General features: G+C 38.6%; 1 protein-coding gene across 9 annotated transcripts in view; it reads right to left on the bottom strand.

Moving 5' to 3' along the window:
• DISC1 (DISC1 scaffold protein) overlaps positions 1-22383 on the bottom strand; it is a 178487-nt gene that overhangs the window by 50506 nt on the left and 105598 nt on the right. For all 9 annotated transcript variants that reach the window (XR_015796634.1, XM_088143504.1, XM_088143499.1 and 6 more), the window contains one exon: positions 12789-12849. Coding sequence is in view for 8 of the 9 variants with exons in the window: in XM_088143504.1 (XP_087999630.1) it covers positions 12789-12849 (61 nt within the window). In the remaining variant the exon portion in view is untranslated. The remainder of the gene's footprint in view (positions 1-12788; positions 12850-22383) is intronic.

Raw genomic sequence — 22383 nt, 5'->3', positions numbered from 1 at the left:
CAGTGAAGCCTGCCAGAATTGGGGAACAAGGGGTTATTTCACACCTATCCACCTGCTGTCCTTAGAGGGGAGAACGATTATGGAAAAGCAGTCAGATCTCCCAAGGACTAGGAAGGAAAGCTCATGTCTGCCTTTCTTGTCTATCTCCTTCCTGCTGATACAACTGTAATTCACTTTTCAGTATAATTTCAAAGAATGGAAGCAAAAACATTTTTACAGCTGTCTTCCTAAACGGGAATCCTGTATCCCTACTCTCTTAGAGGTGACAGAGGTGAACAACTAAAGACACTCAGCTGGACACAGCCCTCGGGTCTCTTGTGTGCAGCTGCAACAGACTTCCCAAACTTGTTACCAAATGGTAACTTTTAAGGAATTATTATCCTTAAGGAAGGAATTATTAAAGGATTGCTCCTCAGCTTTGTATTAAATAATTCCTTCCTTAAGGAATTCTTCAGCTGAAGAGCTGAAGAGTAATCATGTTAATTGCCTTTAGGTTGAATTAAATATAAATAAAATAAATCTGAGTTTTTGTCCTGGCTCTGTCCGTTCTGTTCAAGTACGCAACACCTGGTATGCCCAGGGGCATCCACAGAAGAGGGCAGTTGTGACCATGCAATGGACACCCCACATTACATATAGAAAGGGGTGAGGCGTCAACTGCATTTTCAAGGCTTTCACATTATTTTCCCCCTCTGCCTCCTCACCCCCACCCCGCAGACACCCCTGAAAAGGCTCCGATGCAACTTTTGGCCAGAGAAAGTGGCCCCCTCTTGCTCCAGTATGAGTTGCTGTCTTGAGAACAGTATCCAGAGACCTTCCCAAGTTGCTAATCACCTGGAATGTTTACTGGGAAAGAAGGGAGAAATTCTTAAATACATCAGGAGTAATTAAACTACGTGTCCTCAATTAATCTAATTTTAATTCAAATTAATTTAATTTTTGCCTAGGTTCTATCATTTCTTTGTTCTGGTCCCCCTAACATTTTGGAATGTGGTCCCCAGCATGCCTCTCGAAGGTCTGTTGAGCTCTGGGCCCCTGAAAGGTGCCACAGCCTGCTCTACAATCTCAAATGCCACCAGGTGTATACATGCAAGTTCAATACCAGTCTGCTGGAGGAAACATGTCCCATTTCTGCTTTGGGGACAAAAGTGATACTTAAGAGGAAATCACATCCTTTTCAAGAGGGTGAACTTAGACAGCTAAAACTGGTGGTAAGACACAGATTGGAAAATGTGGCAACTGAGAAGGTAGTACCTAGTAGCTGTGGGGGGTTTGTTTTTCCTCTCTTTCTTTTTCCCTTTCTCTTTCTTTCTCTTTCTCACCCATATACACACACACACATGAGAGAAACCAAATTGGGCAGTTCCTGATTTAGCCAACTTTGTCTTACAAAGCCCAAGAAATTAAATACTGCCATCAGTGTTTGGGAAACATGGAAATGTAATACTATAGTAAATAAATAAAATAGAAATAAATAAATGCTGACTGTTGAGATATCCCTCTGTTGTCAACTTGTTGGAGCTCCCTATGGGCCTGAGCAAATGTCTTTTTGGAGTCAGTTACCTGATGGCAGATCTAGAATCTTATGCCTTGTACGTTCAAACTTTGCAGCTATTTAGCCACAGCCTCTGAAAACTAAATCACTGCTCATTTCCCAAACATGAATGCAAGATACACCCCTTGTAGATCCTACAAAGGACACGTGTACACGGTGTCTTGCTTCCAAACTCAACAGAGTTATACCAATGTGGAGGAACTGGTAAGTACACTAAATTAAATAAAGATATGGTTGAAGAGAAATAATAAAGACAAATTGTGAGGAAAGTAATTAGAGGCGGGAGGATTTATATTCATTTCCAAAGCTGAAAGTACTTTGCATCATTGTCAATAGCAAAACTTCTGTATAGCACAAATACTGGCACCTATGAGAACCTATACTCCCTTATTTTCTCTCTCTCCATATTCCAAGGAAGAAGAGCTGTGGAACACTTTTTATGCATTGCCACTGGTTATGTCATCCCACTACTTAATTGTATGATTTCTAATGGGGAATTAAGAAGGACTACTAAATACCTCAGTTCTCCCCTCCTGTGTTTTCTCCACCCCCTCTCTTTTTTCACTGAGTGGAAATAATCTTTTTGAGATTTAGGATAATCACCTAACCACATTAAATGTCTTTGTTGTTGTTGTTTAGTTGTTAAGTCGTGTCCGACTCTTCGTGACCCCATGAACCATATTGCGCCAGGCCTTCCTGTCCTTCACTGCCTCCCTGAGTTTGCTCAGTTTCATGCTCATTGCTTCAGTGATGCTATCTAACCATCTCATCCTCTGCCGTCCTCTTCTCCTTTTGCCTTCAATCTTTCCCAGCATCAGGGTCTTCTCCAAAGAGATCTCTCTTCGCATTAGGTGGCCAAAATATCTGAGCTTGAGCTTCATTATCGATCCTTCCAATGAGCAATCAGGGTTGATTTCCTTTAAGATTGACTGGTTTGACCTCCTAGCAGTCCAGGGGACTCTCAAGAGTCTTCTCCAGCACCACAGTTCAAAGGCATATTAAATGTCTACCACTCAAAAAATGTGGTATTTATTTTGACTGATACAAATAAAAAACAGTTTGGGCCCTGAAGGAGCACTGATAAGGGATTTAGAATCCATCACTGTCTGGTCCATGAGATATCGTGGAATGCTGTTACAGCATGTGACAAACACAATTGCTGGTGTCTTTCAGTTAGAAGAAATGATTGAGATATAATCATAATTATCATTATTATTGAACTGATGTGAAGTTGTTTGTAAATAGCTTGAAAAAAGAGGGTGCAACAGAGCTGAATAAATAATTAAGTAAATCACTTATTAATTAGAATGTTTATCCCTCTGTTCTAAAGACTCAGGATAGGCAACAGAACAAGGCTGACTGGCCACTAGCAAAATGGGGAGGAGAAAATGGAAAAAGGAAAAAAAATAGAGCTATATGTAATAATAACATGTTTTATTATCCTAAGCTCACTACACATCCAGACAGGATAAAAGTCAGTTTTTAAGAGTTAGCAGTTAATAACAACCCTCAGCATTGTAAACCTTGTTCTCAAAACAGTACCAAAATTGATTTTCATAGGATTCCAGAAAGACAGAAGAAATTACAGTGCATTATTTGTTTATGGAATTTGTTAACACAATTCATGGTGATGAGGATTAGACAAAATCAGGGCAGATAAAGCTATCAGTGACCACAAGTCATTACAGCTGCATGCCTACTTTTCCCCAGAAATTAATGTTTGTGGCATTTATCTGTATGGCTTAATCTCCTCACACTTAAAGGCACAGTAAAGGCAGAATCTTCCACCAGCAGTACAATGTTGTGTACCCACTTTCGAACAAACTCCTCATAAAGGCTCATTTGAACATTATAGCCACTCAAATAGTATTAAATTAATTTGGACTTAGGCGCATTGCGTATACTCAGTTTTTGCCCTTAGAATATAAAACAAAGCACCATTCTTCATATATTCATTGAATATCAGGAATTTGGCCACTATAGGCCTGGATTTTGGGATCCATCAAGGACATTTTTAAAAAATCTAAACTTTCTATTAATGGTTCCAGATATCATGTGAGCATATTCAGACAGCATCCTATTTGGACTTTTTAAATCTGATTTTCAGAGAAAACCTCTTATAGGACAATTTGCAATAATCATATATCAGAAATAATGTATGAACAAATATAATGTTAATATTTCAAAAAAAATTTTAATGACAATACCAACATTTTCAGACACTTAGTAAATATTAAATATGACTATTTTCCCTTCATCTCTGGTATAGTTTTCCTGATCAAAATGGAAATCTGATCATTATTCATCAAATTACCAAGGTGCCATCCTAATGAAGTGTAGTAAATGCTTAGGACCCTTTGAGTGCGTAGAAAGAAAGCCCCATGGCAGCTATTACAAGCCCCTCCTATCTCTCCTCTCAATTCCAGGTCTTCGGTCTGACCAAAGATGGAGGAGTCTACCTCTCCTAATCCTGAAAGAAGATCTGGATGTGTCAGAGACAGATGAGCATTAACAATAGAATCAGCAGGGCAGCCAAAGACACAAAAGACCCAGGAAAAAAGGTAATATGATGAAGAGAAGAAAGCTTGGCAAGGATGAGTTAGCATGCAGAAGGCCAGCCAAAGATGCCAAAGAGTTGGGAGCAGCAAGGTGCCAGAGCCAAGTGGTAGCAATATCTTCAAGAATAGTGGAGATGGAGCAGAGGCCAGACCAGGGGCAATGGCAGAACTAAGGTAAAGGTAGAGCCCATCAGCAACAATATTTATTTATTTATTTACTTACTTATTTATTTATTTAATTTTTCAACCGCCCATCTCCCCCCAATGGGGGAACTTTGGGCGATTCACAACAGACCTTGAAAACATAAAATATATAAATATATAAAACCTTAATTAAAAACATTACTAAAAAGGAGAAGGAGAGACCAAGAGGATGAAAAATCTGAGGCTGAAGGCAGAAGGCCTCTATGGGGCTAGCCATCCAATAACACCAATGAAGAGCTAGTAGCAACCCCATGCTCCAGCAACAAATTAGGGGACACAGAAATCCCAGTGGCAACTTAAGCTGAAGGCACCAGAAGCTGACCCACTCACTGTAGAAACCTCCAGCCCAAGGAACCAGGGCAACTGAGAGACGGGCATTTAAGGCTGGACAGGGAGAAGACTTGGGTTTCTCTGCAATCCACCACTAGAGGAGAGACCAAGGCCAGAGCCAGCTATACTCTGATGATTAGCACATGTGTGGACAATTCAGAACTAGCTGCAAGATAAAGAAAGCGGAAGGAAAAAAGAGGAGTATAACTCTGAAATAAGATGTGGAAATAACACAGAGAAATTCATAGATGTATACATTAGAAATAACAAGTACATGGAAATAGGAAATTAAAATAAGAGATACAGAAACAAGATATAAGTGAAGCACAAATATAGAATTAAAAACTAAAACACAAGTACAGAGATAAGAAAAACTTAAATATAGAAATAGAGAAGGAATGAGAAGGATAGAAATGAGACATAAGCATATAAAAATAAAAGCCTAGCTACAGAAATAAAATAAACAGATATATAGATAGTCCTCGCTTAACAACCACAATAGGGACTGGAAAATTAACAACCAATTTTCCAGGGTAGTCATTAAGTGAGTCGCCATGTGACCAGACCTGATTTTACAACCATTTTTACTACGGTCGTAAGTGAATTACCATGGCTGTTAAGTGAATCACATGGTCGTTAAGTGAAGCATGTGGTTGTCAAGCCAATCCAACTTCCCCAATGGCCATTTTTGCTGGAATTTGCTTAACAACCATGTGATTTGCTTTATGACCGTCGTAAAAAAGGTTGCAAATCACGTTCACATGACTGCGGGGGGTGGTGCAATGGTTTGCGATGGTCATAAATGTGAGTACAGGTCATAAAGCACTTTGCTGAGGCTGTCGTAACTTCAAACCATCATTAAACAAATGGTCGATAAGTAAGGACTACCTGTATCTTCAATTATGATTGAAAAGCAAATCTTCATTTATGCTATCCTAATAAATTCTCTCCTACATCAAAGGGAGACAAAATTCCCCTCTTGACTGTGTTCTGTGCCATTCCACCAGAGAACCCATGATGGATGCTACTGAGTTAGAGCAGGAGCTGCTTGCTAGAACGGATTTGGTACCCGTTCAACCTGAGTGCCATTCTAAAAACCATCTGGGAAGAATACTTTTATAACCTTTATGCACAAGAACACCCCCATCTCTTCTGTGCAATCATAATTGCAGCATTCCAGCAGACTTTTGATTCCATTTTTAGGAAAATCCATGTGCTAACATTATCTGTCCTTGTAGAGCTGAAACAGTGGAATTATCAGTTCATGCCAAGTTTATTGTGATTTTTACAGAGATTCCCATTTTAGGTAGGTAGGTTAGTCTCTCTCTCTCTCTCTCGGCTTTTGGGTCAGACTTGAATCCTGGTGACAATTCATTGACAATTCCATATAGTTTTCTAGTAACATTTTTGAGGTATTAGATGAATATTAAGTTACATTCTTTTTCTGACCAAGATCAAATGCAACATTTAAAATGGCCAAATGTTCTTCAATTACTTGTAGACTTTGCCTGCAAGGAATAGCTGATTAAATTCTCCTTATTTGAGGTGGCAATCTTGAGTGTAGTATAGCACTAAGAGCTATGAATGTCAACTGGCATAATGCTTATCGTTTAATATTTTTATTTTCTCTCTTTCTCTCTCCTATGCAAACCATTGCATTTTATTTATTGTTTTATTTGTTGTCTTAGTCAATTATTGTAATAAAGAATGGAACTAAACTAAACTGAATGGGAGCTGCTACAATAAACTTACAGTTTCCACCTTAGGTGCCAGCATAGTGTTGACCTATTTACAGCATTAATATTCAGATATGTTTTCATATATACAGTACTGTGCAAAAGTTTTAGGCAGGTGTGAAAAAATGCTGTAAAGTAAGAATGCTTTCAAAAATATATATTGTAATTGTTTATGTTTATCAATTTACAAAATGGAAAGTGAGTGAACAGAAAAGAAATCCAAATCAAATCAATATTTGGTGTGACCGCCCTTTGCCTTCAAAACAGCATCAATTCTTCTAGGTATACTTGCACACAGTTTTTGAAGGAACTCGGCAGGTAGGTTGTTCCAAACATCTTGGAGAACTAACCACAGATCTCCTGTGGATGTAGGCTGCCTCAAATCCTTCTGTCTCTTCATGTAATCCCACACAGACTCCATGATGTTGAGATCAGGGCTCTGGGGATCCATACCATCACTTCCAGGACTCCTTGTTCTGCTTTACGCTGAATAATAGTTCTTAATGACATTGGCTGTATGTTTGGGGTCATTATCCTGCTGTAGAATAAATTTGGAGCCAATCACACACCTCCCTGATGGTATGGCATGATGGATAAGTATCTGCCTGTATTTCTCAGCATTGAGGACACCATTGATCCTGACCACATCTCCAACTCCATTTGCAGAAATGCAGCCCCAAACTTGCAAGGAACCTCCACCATGTTTCACTGTTGCCTGCAGACACTCATTATTGTACCGCTCTCCAGCCCTTTGGTGAACCAACTGCCTCCTGCTACAGCCAAATATTTCAAATTTTGACTCATCAGTCCAGACCACCTGCTGCCATTTTTTTGCACCCCAGTTCCTGTGTTCTCGTGCATAGTTGAGTCTCTTAGCCTTGTTTCCACATCAGAAGTATGGCTTTTTGGCCATAATTCTTCCATGAAGACCACTTCTGGCCAGACCTCTCCGGACAGTAGATGGGTGTACCTGGGTCCCGCTGGTTTCCACCAGTTCTGTGCTGATGGCACTGCTGGACATCTTCCCATGTCGAAGGGAAGCAAGGATGATGTGTCTTTCATCGGCTGCATTAAGTGTCCTTGGCCGACCACTGTGTCTACGGTCCTCAGCGTTACCCATTTCTTTGTGCTTCTTCAAAAGAGCTTGAACAGCACATCTTGAAACACCAGTCTGCTTTGAAATTTTTGCCTGGGAGAGACCTTGCTGATGCAGTATTTGTGTCTTGTTGCTGTGCTCAGTCTTGCCATGGTGTATGACCTGTGACATGAAACTCTCTTCCACAACCTCACCTTAGTAGCGGAGTTTGGCTGTTCTTCATCCAGTTTTAAACCTCCTATGCAGCTGTTTCTGTTTCAGTTAATGACTGTGTTTCAACCTACATATGAAATTGATGATCATTAGCACCTGCTTGGTATAATTGGTTAATCATATACCTGACTCTAATCCGACAAGATCCCTGACTTTGTGCAAGCGTACAAAGTGTGCAAGTGTAAGAACTGATGCTGGTTTGAAGCCAAAGGGTAGTCACACCAAATATTGATTTGATTTGGATTTTACTTCTGTTCGCTCATTTTGCATTTTGTAAACTGATAAACATAAACAATTACAGTATATATTTTTGAAAGCATTCTTACTTTACAGCATTTTTTCACACCTGCCTAAAACCTTTGCACAGTACTGTATATATATGTATGTATATGTGTGTGTATGCATCTGTGTGTATACAGAGAGAGAGAGAGACAAACATATTACAGATTTCAGGGTAAGCAATATTATGCCCAGCTCAGAAAAGGAATAAGAAATAGTAAACCAAAGAAATTAAAAGCATGAGATAAGAAAAAGAAAATAGAGCTAAATCTAGTTTATAGCAATATAATTCACTATACTTTTCCATATCTTTGTATTCTTACAAACCATCATTGTTTTCAGATTTGCCTTCTTTCAAATTGCTATATTATTTTCCAGTGAGTCCAGCAACCTTTATTTAATGTACCAGTTATAACATAGTCAGATATCCTTTGGCTGCTTCAGAGTGACGATAAGATATACTATATATTTAGTACAGAGAAACCAGCACAACAACTTTCCCCTTTCTAAAAAACAACTATCCATATGAAGAACTTTTTAGAAATGTAAATACCTAGATAATCCTGTTATAAAGGAAACACAACACGAAGAGATAAGCCATTTAAGAAGCAACCAAAGCCTTGAGGGAAGCAACAGAGCTCTTCAAAGCTAGAAGATTAATCTCCACAGGAGTTCCAAAAATGAAATAGAGGAAACAAGCTGTTATGTGAATAAGGATTAAATAATAATTTTCTTTTCTTGCTTTCTATATTTCTGGGATATAAGGACTAGAATTCTTCTTGATCTTCAAAGTTCTTGAGAATCTAACAGGAAATTACTTGATGACATGATACAATGAACTGTGGAAAAATTCAGCTGAATGATGCAGAAAAAAAAGGGTAACTGGGGGCAGATATAGAGGATTTTCCAGTATTTCAAGTTAAATAGATACTTTTTAATCCAGAGCTGCACAACCTGAGACTCCAAGGCCACCTCTAAAGTACTGAATGTCCATGAATGTGTCAGAAGAGGAACACTATGAACTACATGACAAGGGACCATGTTAACTTTGCTTATTTTTAATCATATGTAAATGAAATGAAATCAAATTTAGATTTCATCCTGGGTCCACCCATTATTTTTAGTATGCAGTCCCTAGTATGCAACACAGAGACTAAGTATAGCCCTTGGCCCAGAAAAAATTGTGTTAGTCCACATCTGGTTCTTTGCTAAAGAGTAAACAAGGCATTTCAAGCTTTCACTTATCAAGCAATTCACTTCTCAGTGTGAACCTTCTAGAAAGCAGAGAGGTTGAACCCTTTCATATCCTCTATGGATCCAACACTATAGGGACAGTATAACAATACTAAATGTTCATATAGAATGTTAAAATTATTAGAAGGTGAAGCCAATGGGCCTGACATAAGAGCACTTATCCTGACAAATAAGTTTTAATATGGTGTTAAATGGAGACTCACCAACTCCAGAATTTCATCAACAACTACAGATCAGTAACTGGAATAGATTAATTCTAAGAGACAGACTGTCTTTTTGAAGCTGTGGTAGATCAGAATAATTTCTGCACATCTTTTTCTCATCTTGCTACTGAAACAATTGAGTGGCTCTCTAACAACGCAAGGAAAATGCCTTGCAGGCCATTCCCCATGGTGATATGAGTATTTTGAAGTAATCAAACCTTCTTCAAACCTTCCTAAATTAAATGAATGCCAAATGAAAACTGAAAATAAATAGGTAAGAACATCTGGTGAACCTACAATATTCTTAAATGTACTGAAAGGGATGACAAGTTCATACCACATACCGTTTGTAACATGTACAAGCTTATAACGGTACATATAGTTTATACTGTGAGTCGCCCAGAGTCAGTCTGGAATCAGGCAGTGCCTAAGTCAATCAATCAATCAATCAATCAATCAATCAATCAAATAAATAAGCAAGCCCCATTTGCCCAAGGCTACAATTGAAGTGTTTTGCCCACCTAGTTTCTACTTCTTGACCAAGTCCATATATTTAAAAAAAATATTCTGGAAATGTTGGAAAAAAGATTATTCCTCATCTATAAACCTTCCAAACATGTCAAAGGAGTCAAAGCTCATGGTTAGGTGATTACTATCTCAAGTCTTTTTCAGTATTGTTTATGAAAATGTAGCTTTGTTTTTATCATACTTGAAAAAAGAAAACATATAGCATTCTATGAGGTTATGCATGGTAACCAACTAGAAGGACTACACAGTTTTTTTCTGGTGAATTTTCTCTTTATTGCTTAGCAGCAAGTTTGATTCAGAGAAGTTGTGCTTTCTTTCTCCTCTCCTTTCTTTTCTAGGAATACATCTCTGGCTTTCCCTTTCAACATCTAGACACTGTTCTAAGTTGGAACTTGGCAACCTTTTTAACCAGGTGATTGACCTTGGCAGTTTTCCCAGACCTTCTGTATGAGAGACTGAAGCATCTCTTCACCACTTGTTTGAGATAGCTATTCCCCTACACAGAGTTGCTAAGGATTTTACTTTCTTGTCTTTTCCTTTTCTCCTAGGGAGATAGAGATTGCTAGTTGCCCCTCAACTGGTACTTTTTGCCACTATAATTCACTTTCTCTTCCACCCAAGATCCCTTACAGGTTAATCTCACTACCAGGTGCTAGTGCTTAAGACAAAATCTAGAGGGACAAGTGCACAACGCAAACAGCCCAGTGTATTCCCCATTGTGTGTCTGCTTACTCTCTTGTAATCCCTTCCTCTCCAATCTTCTGCTCTGCAAGGGGTGGGGAGAAAAACAACAGACCAGGCACAGGACAATGCATATTGACTGCAATGGTGATCATGTGACTGAGGGACACTATGAAAGTTGCATATATGGCCATTGGTTGTAAAGTTAGTTTTTCAGCACCGTCATAACTTTGAACAGTCACTGAACAAGGCAGTCAGTAAGTGAGGTCTACCTGTTCTTGCAGGATGAGCACAGCATGGCTGCAATGTAGTTTACACCAACACAATTCACTATACCTCCTGTATCTTTCCATCCTTGCAAACGACCCTTGCTTCCACCATGCTTATACACGGCTTCTTACATTTCTTCTTGATCGTTAAACTTCTCACCTCTTTCTTTTTGATGTTCTCAACAGCTCCATTGAGCCACAATTTTCTTCATTTTCTGTTTTTCTTGACCTATTCACTTTTCCTTCATATATTAGTTTTGCAATTCAATTCATTCTTTACGACAATACCACTTCAACATACTTCTTTCATATTGATACTAATTTTTGTATTCAATCCATATTCATTCAGCACCTATTCATTCTTGATCCTATCTCTTTTGAAGAAACCCATTCCCACTGCATTCATCTTACTTTTATGTTCTCTTGGCATACTTAACTCTCACTTCTATATAACAAAGGGGGGAGAAACATACTCTTATACACAGCCATTTTCATTTCTTTTAGTAAACATTCATTCCTTGCAACAGACTACATACTACTCATTACCTTTCTTTCACTACATTTGCACATCTTCAAATGTACACAACTTTGGTAAACACTACTTGCTCTAGTTTTCTGCCATTTATTCATAGCTTGCAATTCTTCATTCTTTTTTCCCTATCAAACACAACTATCTTGGTCTTTAACACATTAATTTTCAGATTTATTCTCCTCACTGCATTGTGTATGATATCCTAATATTTACTGCAAATCATTCAGGTTCTCAACCAACAACAGAACATAATCTGCCTACAGAAGTACATTCATGTCCCCAAGCAATACACCTCCAACATCACCACAAGCATTCTTTACATACTTATCCATAAATGTATTAAACAACAAAGAGGCATCCCATATCCTTGTCTTATTTCCTGCTCAATGTTGAACCATTTGCTAAGCTTTCCATTTATTCTCATCTATAATTTCCTTCCATCACATATGCTTTTACATAACACTTTTTAGTAAGATAAAAAAAGTTTACCAGCCAGGGGTATATGCAGTGAGGGGGACAGAAAAGTCAAGATATAGCCACATGGCCGCAGTCCCATCCTCCTTTACATTATCACAATGCAGAGAAAAAAGGTGTGGGGCTTTGACCACATGGTTATGGCTACTATCTTGACTTCTTTGACTCTCCTGAGGACACCCTTGTTACCAGCCCTAGCCACATGCAGCATTCCTGTTATTGGAAAGGACAGTACCAGTCAATTTTGGCACATTCTGGCCAGTATGCCACAAGGGCGAGCAAATGCCAGTTTTACCCCAAGCAAGCCCCTGCTATTCTAGGCAAGCCAGGATTTCTCCACATTCTACCAATTTGGAGGCACATGTAGCATGCTGACACATTCTCTGGTTACCTAAACTGAATTCATAATAATGAGGTTTGTTGTCCCAAACACCTTATAGCAGGGATGCACAATCCATAACTAAGAGTCTTCAAGACTGCACCATCAACATTCAGCAATATAAGGAGGCAGTTCTCCGTGGACTGGGGTAGAAAATCATATCAAGTAAGTACACTAGATTTCTGAGAGGTTAACCTATCTATAAGAGGGGGAGTGAAGTCCATCACCATAACAAAAAAAAGAAAAAGGGAGAAAAAGGCAAATCAAAATCCTGACCCACCTACTCTGGAGACTTTGTAATGTCCTAGTCCTCTGCAACTCCCACCCAGTGAAAAAAGGATATGCATCTTACCTTAGAGGTTCAAACTAATTCCTTGAATTATATCCAGGACAAGATAACTAAACACATAAATAAACAACATAGACTACATTTGAAACCCAGGAATCAGCGCAGAAAACATTTTCTAAAGTTCTGAAAAATTGCAGTATGCTTTTACCTTTGCAGTTTTTCTTCTAACATTTCCATATACTTGAGAGTGTTTTCTTTTAACTTCTTCTCTGTAAGGCAAACATTATTTATTTTCACTGAGAGAAGACAGAAAAAAAAGTATAACAAATTTTACAGAAATTGCTTGGATGAGAGAATTTTATTTATTTTGCTCCAAATGGAATTTTCTTCCATTCAGTTTTCAGACTTGAAATCAAACAAATAAGTGTTCTTTAATAAAACTCTTTCTCAGAAATACCCAGCTGCTAAACATTACAAGTGAAATAAGATACATGAAAGGAAACACATCAGTTTATCCAAAGATGGAGAACATACACGTCAAGGTCTTTCTTCAGCTTTAAATGTTTGTCTACAGAACGACCCAGCTACTGAGTATGATGGCCTGACAAGAGTAAAATGAATATGTCCTATGTTTATAACAATCTTAGAACTAAGCACTCCAAAGACATAATTTATACAGATAAGGCTTTAAGATGTCAGTATTAATTAAATTTAAACACCCTACATCCATTACCAAGCATCTGCATAAAAACATGGAGAAATTGGTCCATAACACTTATGGATCAGTAATATTGCAGAGATACCCTCACTTCAGGAATGCATCCTGTCTGAAAAAGAAACATATTCACTGCCTAAAAGATGGAAAATGGGAAAACCTATAACATTAGATGGATTGCCATGTCCACCTGTGTTTCTCCACTAAACAGTCTGATGTTTCTGATAGAGGGAGACAAACTTATCAGGATGGGCTTTTCTTTCTCTAGCTTCTGGTGATCCAGAGACATGGGCGTTATGTACTCCAGTTTGGCTAAAAGTTTTTCTCCATTTAGTACCTATTAAAAGTATATCATCTAATTTAGTTTGAAAATGCTTATACCATGCTTTTTACCAGGGGCTAGAGGAAGTCTATCCTGCTTGGTCCACAGCCTGCCTAATGTAAAACAAAAAATTCACATTAAATGTTTTATATAAAGCATATCATCTTTATGCCAGAGGTTTTTTAAATAAAAACTTTATTAAATTTTTAAACAAGAAAGATAAAAACTAACAAGAATTAGTATTTAAGATAAAGGAAAAAAAGAAAATAAAGAAAGAGATAACAAAGCTAAAAGTGCAAAAAGAAAAGAAAGACTCCTGCTTGAGGAGCAGATGGTGGTCGTGGCTAGGAGGGCCTTTGCACAGCTTCATCTTGTGTACTAGTTGTGCCTGTTCCTGGACCAGCAGGCCCTGTTTACAGTCATTCATGACCTAGTCACCTCCAGATTGGACTACTGTAATGCACTCTACATGGGGCTGCCCTTGAAGAGTATCTGGAAGTTTCGGCTGGTACAGCAGCATCGGCAGTTTTGTGCGCTCCTAGAGCAGCGCATGTCACACTACACCTCTGCTCCGCAACCTGCATTGGTTGCCAGTTTGCTTCTGGGTCCAGTTCAAGCTGCTGGTTTTAACCTTTAAACCCCTTCATGGCATGGGACTGGGTTATCTGAGGGACTGCATCTCTCCAACTATATCAACCCACCCCATTAGATCTAGCAGAGAAGGCATGTTGAGGGTATCATCAGCTAGGGATGTACATTTGATGGGTCCCAGGCATCAGGCCTTCTCTGCTGTGGCGCCCACCTTGTGGAACATTCTTCCCCCCGATATTAGATTAGCTCCATCCCTTTTGACCTTCCAGACATCCCTCAAGACCTAATTATGTCACCAGGCCTGGGACTCACAGGGAATTGGAGACATGCTTAGATGGCTCCACTGTTGAGTTACCTATCCTTATTCAATCTTGCCTAAGGTTTGTACATTTGTTTTTTATCATATTTATCTTTTAATATTGTTTTTTATATTTATACATTGATTGTTTATGTATATGTTGTTTCTGTTGGACTGTTGTAAGCCACCCAGAGTCACTTTTCTGTGAGATGGGCAGTTATACAAATTTGATTAATAAATAAAGAAAAGAAAAAAAGAAAAAAATATAAAGAAATGACTTTCGATTTTCTTTTACAACAGCTATAGATATAGATTTAAATTGAACTCTTACTCTAGAGTTCCAGCATAACTTTCATTTTTTCTGTCATCTAATATTTTTTCTAATCATCAAACCCATATATCATAATTTCATTTTTTTCTGTTTCACGCAAAAAGTCCAAAAGGGGTTTCCAATTGCGGGTAACGTCAAATCCTTCGACTGTTGTGCATATAAAAGTCTTGCTGCTGTTATCATGTATAACACCAGAGTTAATGTATATTTAAATTGCCCCTACTTATTCTAAACGTTATTCTATCTTCCACAGTTCAATCCAGGACTTTAAAATTACTGAGATGTGGCAAGAACATAATGGCTTCCTTGAATCTCATGGCAGTCTCATATAAAAGTAAAAAAGTAAAAAGTTTTCAACCTATACTCATGTTTAAATAGCAAACACTGTCAATCAAACATGTGATAAATCCTTTGATAATAGACAGCTTTATGCTCCAGCTTTCATTCCTCTCTGCCCTGATCTCATCATTATACGGCCTTGGAGCATGGCATAAGAGTCTCCTTCATTCTAATGTACACCAGCAATAATCCTGTAACTGGAGGAAAAGGGGGACTGCTTCATACTGACTTTGTATCTAACTAATGTTTCAATATATTCTATTACATGAATGAGAAACCCTAGTTCCAATTTCTCCTGCTGTGCTAGCTGGATTTTAATTGGATATTATCTGACATAGTAATTCTTGCTTTTCACAGTTGTGTCCTATTCCCTATGTGCAGTTTTACAATGTCCTTGAAGCAGATAGCTTAATAAATCAGCAGTACTCAATGACAAAAAGGAACCAGGTAGGAAACCATCAATAAGCAAAAGTAGGTCAGTTAAAAACCCTCCAGGAAACATAGATATGACATACACACAGTTCCATCAAATGTTTTATCTAAACTGAAATGACAAAGAACATCATATGATTCTCTCACGTCACAGGGAGTAAGTTAAAGCCCTTTAAAATACCAGTCAGATTATTTCCCACCAATAATTTGAAGGAAATACCACAAAATATATCTGGATTTTCCTTATTTTTAGCTTGTCTTCAAGCTACTGACATGAAGATTTAACTGAATGCAAATTGGCGACTGTTGCTCAAGGAAAGTATAGGAATCCAACATTCCTAAATCAAGTCAAGAAAAGAATAATGTAATGGTACTAAAAGTTGGACAAGAGAGAATTATGCAACTGTACTCTATGTATATGTCAAAAGATTTATTTTCTGTATGTCTTTCTTTCTGTTCTTGTCCCCAGAGTTGATGTGCTCAGCTCTTACTGGCCATGAAAGAGACCTATCCATCTAAATATTATACCTATTGATGGAAGAAGATAATACATTTAATAAAATCATCCTTGATAGACATACAATATGCTTCTAGTAGTGCCTTTTTTATGCTTAGTTTTCTGGAAACAAGACTGTAATGCTGAAAGCACCATGAGACTGTATAGAAAAAAGGCAGCCAGACCAATACACAGTCACAACCTCACAGCATTTGCTGATAATGATGATACTGTAATTGTAGACCAATACTTCTGGAGAATATTAATTCAGGAAAATCTGCTTTAAAATGCTATGAGTTATTCCAAGGGTTCTAAAATTAACAGACCCATCTGAATACACCACACACCATGTGTTGTACCTTGTAAGTTGAGCACAAGAACTCAGAACAGGCCTGAGTATCACACCAAACATTATATTTACAAATATGCTATTGCAAGAATAATCTGGTGCTCTCTAAATGGTTTGAGACAAAGCAGATCAATCTCGGTCTGCAACTCCAGATTCCTACTCCTATTCTAGGAGTAACATTCCAAAGAATTAAAGGCATTGTCCAGAGTAGGTAATCAAGGCCAGAGAGAGGTGCACAAAGTCAGAAAACTATCTAGGAAAAACAGAAAATCAGGAGGGCTGTGAACAGTTACATATTTAAAGACAAGCAGAGGTCAATATCCAAAGCAATCATCAAGAAAAAACAGAGAGCCATACTTAGTGTTTTCTGAGTACATTAAAGTGTTCTTTCAGTGACAGGAGGATAAATATCTTATTTAAAAAAAATCAGAAGAGAACTGGTAGATCAACAGAATTAGCTCTGGGAATTAAATGAGAGTGTCCATGCAAGCTTGAATCTAACCCAGGATACTACACTTGAATCAGAAAATTTAGTATGCTATAATTGTAGTGAGACCAAAATCATTCTCTATAATTTACAAGTATACTCCTCTGAAACTTTTTATTCTGTCTTTAGGCTTTATTCATGATCGTTAATAAAAAATATTTGGTGTCCAAAAAAAAGAGGTTTAAGGTGACTTTCAATAGTGAAGGCTAACACAACTGAAGTTATGATTATATGGAACAGATGTGGAGCGGTACTAATCTCTTAAGGAGCATAAAAGAGCAATGTTAACATAGTAGGTCAGGAGCCAGATGTGAGCTACAGTAGTGGTGCCCAACTTTTTTCTTTATGCAGACCACCAGATCATCATCAAAAGTTTTTAAGGATTACCACATAAGCCACAAGGCATATTTCTCTCCTGAAATGGCATATGCAGAATCACAAAAATTAAACAAATGACCCAAATCTGACAAGATGATAAACTATTATAAACTTGTGAGACTTGATTATATCCTTTCTCCCACTTTTTAAAATTTATTCATTCATTCATTCATTCATTCATTCATTCATTCATTCATTTTATACGGCCGTCCATCTCAAACACGTGACTCTGGGTGGCAAACAATCATAAAATCAATTAAAAACCAAATTAAAATCACAGTACTAAAAATTAAATACCTACAGCAGCCAAGAAAAATATTACAATCCATACATGTTAACATAACCAGGAAACAAGGCCCTTCACACACTCAGGACCCCAGGCCTGGGCACATAACCAAGTCTTCAGGGCCTTACAAAAGGCCAACAGGGTTGGGCCATCCTAATATCTGGAGGGAGAATGTTCCAGAGGGCAGGCTCTATGGCAGAAAAGGCACATCTCCTAGTCCCTGCCAGCCAACATTCCTTGGCTGATGGGACCCGGAGCATGCCCATCCTGCTGGACTGGATTTGATGGGTAGAAACAACTGGGAGAAGACAGTCCCTCAGGTAACCCAGTCCCAAGCCACACAGGGCTTTAAAGGTGACAACCAGCACCTTGAACTGCACCCAGAAACACATTGGCAACCAATGCAGCTCACAAAGCAATGGTGTTATATGTGCCGAGTACCTGACACCATTTACTACCCATGCAGCTGCATTCTGCACCAGTTAAAGCTTCCGAATGCTCTTCAAGGGCAGCTCCGTGTAGAGCATGTTGCAGGGAGGTCAAAATTATGTTGAGATCTAAAAAATTATTTTGAGATCTACACAAGGGACCACCAGCTCTAATGGTCTCTGGACCACAAGTTGAAAATTAGTGAGCTACAGAATCTTTGAAAAACAGGTGATGATTGCCAATCGATGAGAAAATTCAAGATAGAGCCTGATCTCTCTTGAGGCATTCAGCTGAATAAATGGGATGCTTTAACCTGGAGACTTGAATGTGCATGTTGTTTGTGCCCTTTCTCTCCCCAATCTCCATGCATTCAGCCATATAGAGGTCTAAAGGAGAGCTGTACTTGTAGAGTACTTGCATAAGCATAAATATAGGTATTGTGTAATCTAGAATCTTTTTTTTCTTAGGATTCTGGATCACTCAGGTTCAAAACAATGCTAGTACTACTCTCCTTCAGAATTCCAGTGAAGCTTGGGAGATAAAGCCGTATGTGCAGTTCTTTGCTTCTAGGATACAGACCTCGAGAGGGCCAAAACAGACCACTAGTTCCAGTTCCTTGTTCAGGATACATGTCCAATCACTCCTTTATTCCCTACATATCCTCAGAATCCCAAACATGGCATACCACAAGCTGTGACCATGGCCAACTCATGGATGTTGCAGAGAAAGAAAAAAAACAACAACCCTCAAACCAGTACTGTATTATCAAATAGAGAAGGGGGAACTTTTTTCTTTGTCTAATCAACAACTGGGTAGCAGGATGATAAAATACCAACTTTAAATACTTAAAACATCCCTTTTAAGATCAATAATCCATTGATCTATTCTTACATGGTTTACATGAAAGATACAATTTCAGTCAACAAGGTAATTAGGTCTTGGATGAGAAGAACAGGGTTTGTTCTAATGCAGCTGCTCCCGCTGTTGAAAAAAACCCTCACTCTTCACATAATCCACTTGCCTCTTCGGCAGTTACAGCTGAAGTATACATTTGCACACAACGCTTTGCCCATGATGCATCGAAATCAATCAGACAAACAAATCCCCCTTCTCCTGGTGGTCTTCTGCCTCCTCTAAATCTAATGCGGGCCATTCAAAGGCGAGCCACTCCTGCATTAACCAATGGAAGCCTTAGACCCTTTTTCATATCATACCTACACAACTATGTTGCGTGTGCATCCAAGGTACTTACTGCTGTGCCAGTATATGGCATCCAAATGCCATTTTGGGTTAAATCCCAGATTATCCTATTATGCTTGAATGGCTATATAACAGCTTTCTTGTAAAATTCAGCTAGAAGCATCCAATCCAGAAATTAACTCAATTAACTGAAATGAAAAAGTCAACTGGTAGAGCTCAATGCCAAATTTTCTTTTTCCCCTCTTAAGACATGAATTGCTATCATTGAGCTGGCAACATTCTTTTATGCATTTGGGGAGATTCCAGACACTCAGAGACTCCTTTTCATCCAAGAGAACAACATGCCATTTTGTGCTGCCATGTTACCCATCCAGAAGATCTTAATTCGTTACTGAGTTATGTCAGGAGTGCTGACACCAATCAGAAATGCATGAAGGAAGCTGATCTTTCTGAGTTTTCAAGCCCCAGCCATTCTAGCATGCATAAAACAGGAGTACAATCATAGCTTATAAAAAACTGATAGAAGTAGAGCGGTTGTCTCAATCAATGAAAAGCCCTGGCATATAACTGCCCTTGCCAAAAGACAAAAGATAGTTATAACAACACTTATCTTTGAGGTTATTTTTAAAAAGTAATAAGCAGCAGAATCTCTAAAGCTGTAGACTGAGAGTTAGAAATATGAATGTAAAGAGGTACATTTCTGAAAAAGCCGAAGGGGGAAAAAAAGCAAATAAAAATACAGCTAAAGATTGCAAGCAGAAAAGAAAACATTTGTGATATTAAAACTATGCTGAAATTGGGGGGGGGCAGTCGAAGAAAAAGCCAAGTAACCCCCTTATCTTTACGATAGCCCTTCTAGCTTCCACGTTTAAACAGCTATAGGGAACCATGGAATGGCTAAATGTGGTAAGAATTCAGGCATGGTGCCTGTTGTATACAGTGCTATCCAAGAGTGATAAACTTCCATCCCCATCATCCCCAGTCTGCATGATCAAGAAGGCGCCAGATTAGGTAAAGCTGAGTTATTCCTACCCTCCTATACTTTGAGTACTGCAAAGGTGTGAATGACCTCAATTAAGAGATAATTGCTATTTACCTTAAGCATTTCTATCTCACCTTCTGTCCCCTCATGTCCTAAAGCAGCTTACAATTAAATTCCAAGATCAGCACAATGCAATGGGCTTGTTTTCTTCCCACAATCAATTCACTCACTTTTGAGTGAGTGCCCATGATCCAGGGCTGGTCAGCCATCACCATTTACTCTTCATGCTCCCAGTTGCCACAAGGGAGGCTAAAGGGCTGTCACTCCCCTCTCCGCTTCCTGCTTGCTTTAATTTTACCCCCTCTGGAAGGAGAGGCAGAGCTTCTAGAAAGGATCTACTTCTGCGCAGCATCTCTAGGACTTTGTTTCAAACATAGATGGAAATGAAAGTTAATCCTTGGTTAAGAAATGCACATAATATGGTGGGAATTAGTCTAAACTAACCCTGGTCAGTCCTGGGCTAAAACTATTCTTCTAAGCATTTATTGGCTGGATCAATTGACTCAGCTTTGGAGATGACACCACACACACACGCATACACATGACCCAGTTAAGCGTGTGGCATCCATAAGGCTACTACAGTAACTTAAAGAGTGCAATAATTAGAAGTCAGAGCTAAATAAAGCCTATCAAAACACTCAGAATAGGAATTCAGTTTCACTATTAAACTTCTGCAACAATTTCTGCAAACAGTCCAACAAATACAAGCAACCTTTCTGAATTCTACTCATACTGAAATAAAGCTAGTTTCTAAAGTCCCTGGCTATGAAAGATCAGTTTCTATTACTAACCAAAACTGAGAGTGAATGCAAATGCAAACTGACAGACAAATGTAGTTGAATTAAGTTTCAGTATTTTTCAAGTGGCATTTTTCAAAATAGTTTTAGGCTATTTTTCCATGAGAGAGCATCACCAGGGCCATATCACCGTTTGACTTTCTATACAGGTAAAAATATTTTGTAAGAACTAGGCAAGCACAGTATAAAAACAAGTGGGCCCTGCAACCATGTGGGACAAACGTTAAGAAAAACCACCACCATTGCAAGGAATTTTGGCTGCAGAAAGGCATGAACAATATGTGAAAGGTATTTATTTCTACATCCTTAAAACGACAGCTTTCATGTAAGACAACCAATAAATCATGACAGTTCGATGGAACATGAATAGACACAATCACGTGGCATCTCGGTGGCCAGAGAGAGTGGCAGGTAAAAGCCAGCTTCTAAGGGCTTCTGAAAGTCTGTTCTTTGTGCAGAAAGTAGTTGCTTCTTCTAGGGCATATTCACACATCCCGCTTAGCCCATCACCTATACAGGTCATCTATCTCTTCTGGAGAGCAGGAACAGACAATATCGTGCTCCTCCCATTCCTAAGTTATTGCAAAAGCAGTTCCCACCCATTTTTTCCAGATATGATTCAAACATAGTGGTTTTCTGCCCACCCTAAGCGCTCTAGAGTGGATCATTTCAAGCACTCCATTCCGATTTAGCTAAAAGCCACAGCTGTGATTGGCTTAAGAAGAATAAGACTCCACAAGATCCCATGGCTACTCTTTTAGGACACTACCAGGCAGCTGTAATGGGAAGGAGGGATAAACGTGAAGAACAGGAGGAAGTGCCACAACCAAGGCAACAGTCAGATAAAAGAAATCTGAGTCCAGGGTAGAAATGTAACTTGAGAAAGCATCTCAGACATGACCTCCCTAGTTTTCATGAAGATAAAAGGAGGGCGGGGGGAAGCGCATTCAGATTTGCAAGATTCTGTTACTGTAGTCTTATAATAAAAGTAGTATTAGCATTCATAACTGCTTTCCTAGTTGGTCTACCTTGAAGGGCTGACAGCAGCAGTCCTTCAGAATTTGCCCTATTTGCTACAGGTCAGCAATGCGTGCCTCCTTTCTTACATATTCAGGCTAGAGGTTTAATCAGAATGAAAAATGATGAATATTAATGAGGTAAAAAAACCCACCACATTATTTTATGACTGTGAGGATCACTGCAGCTGCCCAGATTTTTGAAGGCTGCTGCTTTTGCTTTATACTGTTTATATACTTTGACTTGTTTTACTTTGGATTGACAGAATGATCAACTCAACTATCAAGTATTCAG

The sequence above is a fragment of the Python bivittatus genome, unplaced genomic scaffold, assembly GCF_059951505.1.
Source record: "Python bivittatus isolate LINGU-HERP-01145 unplaced genomic scaffold, Pbiv_v1 ctg000020_np1212, whole genome shotgun sequence".
NCBI lineage: Eukaryota > Metazoa > Chordata > Lepidosauria > Squamata > Pythonidae > Python > Python bivittatus.
Note: the sequence above shows the minus strand (reverse complement) of the source record. Positions and strands in the feature narration are given on the sequence as shown.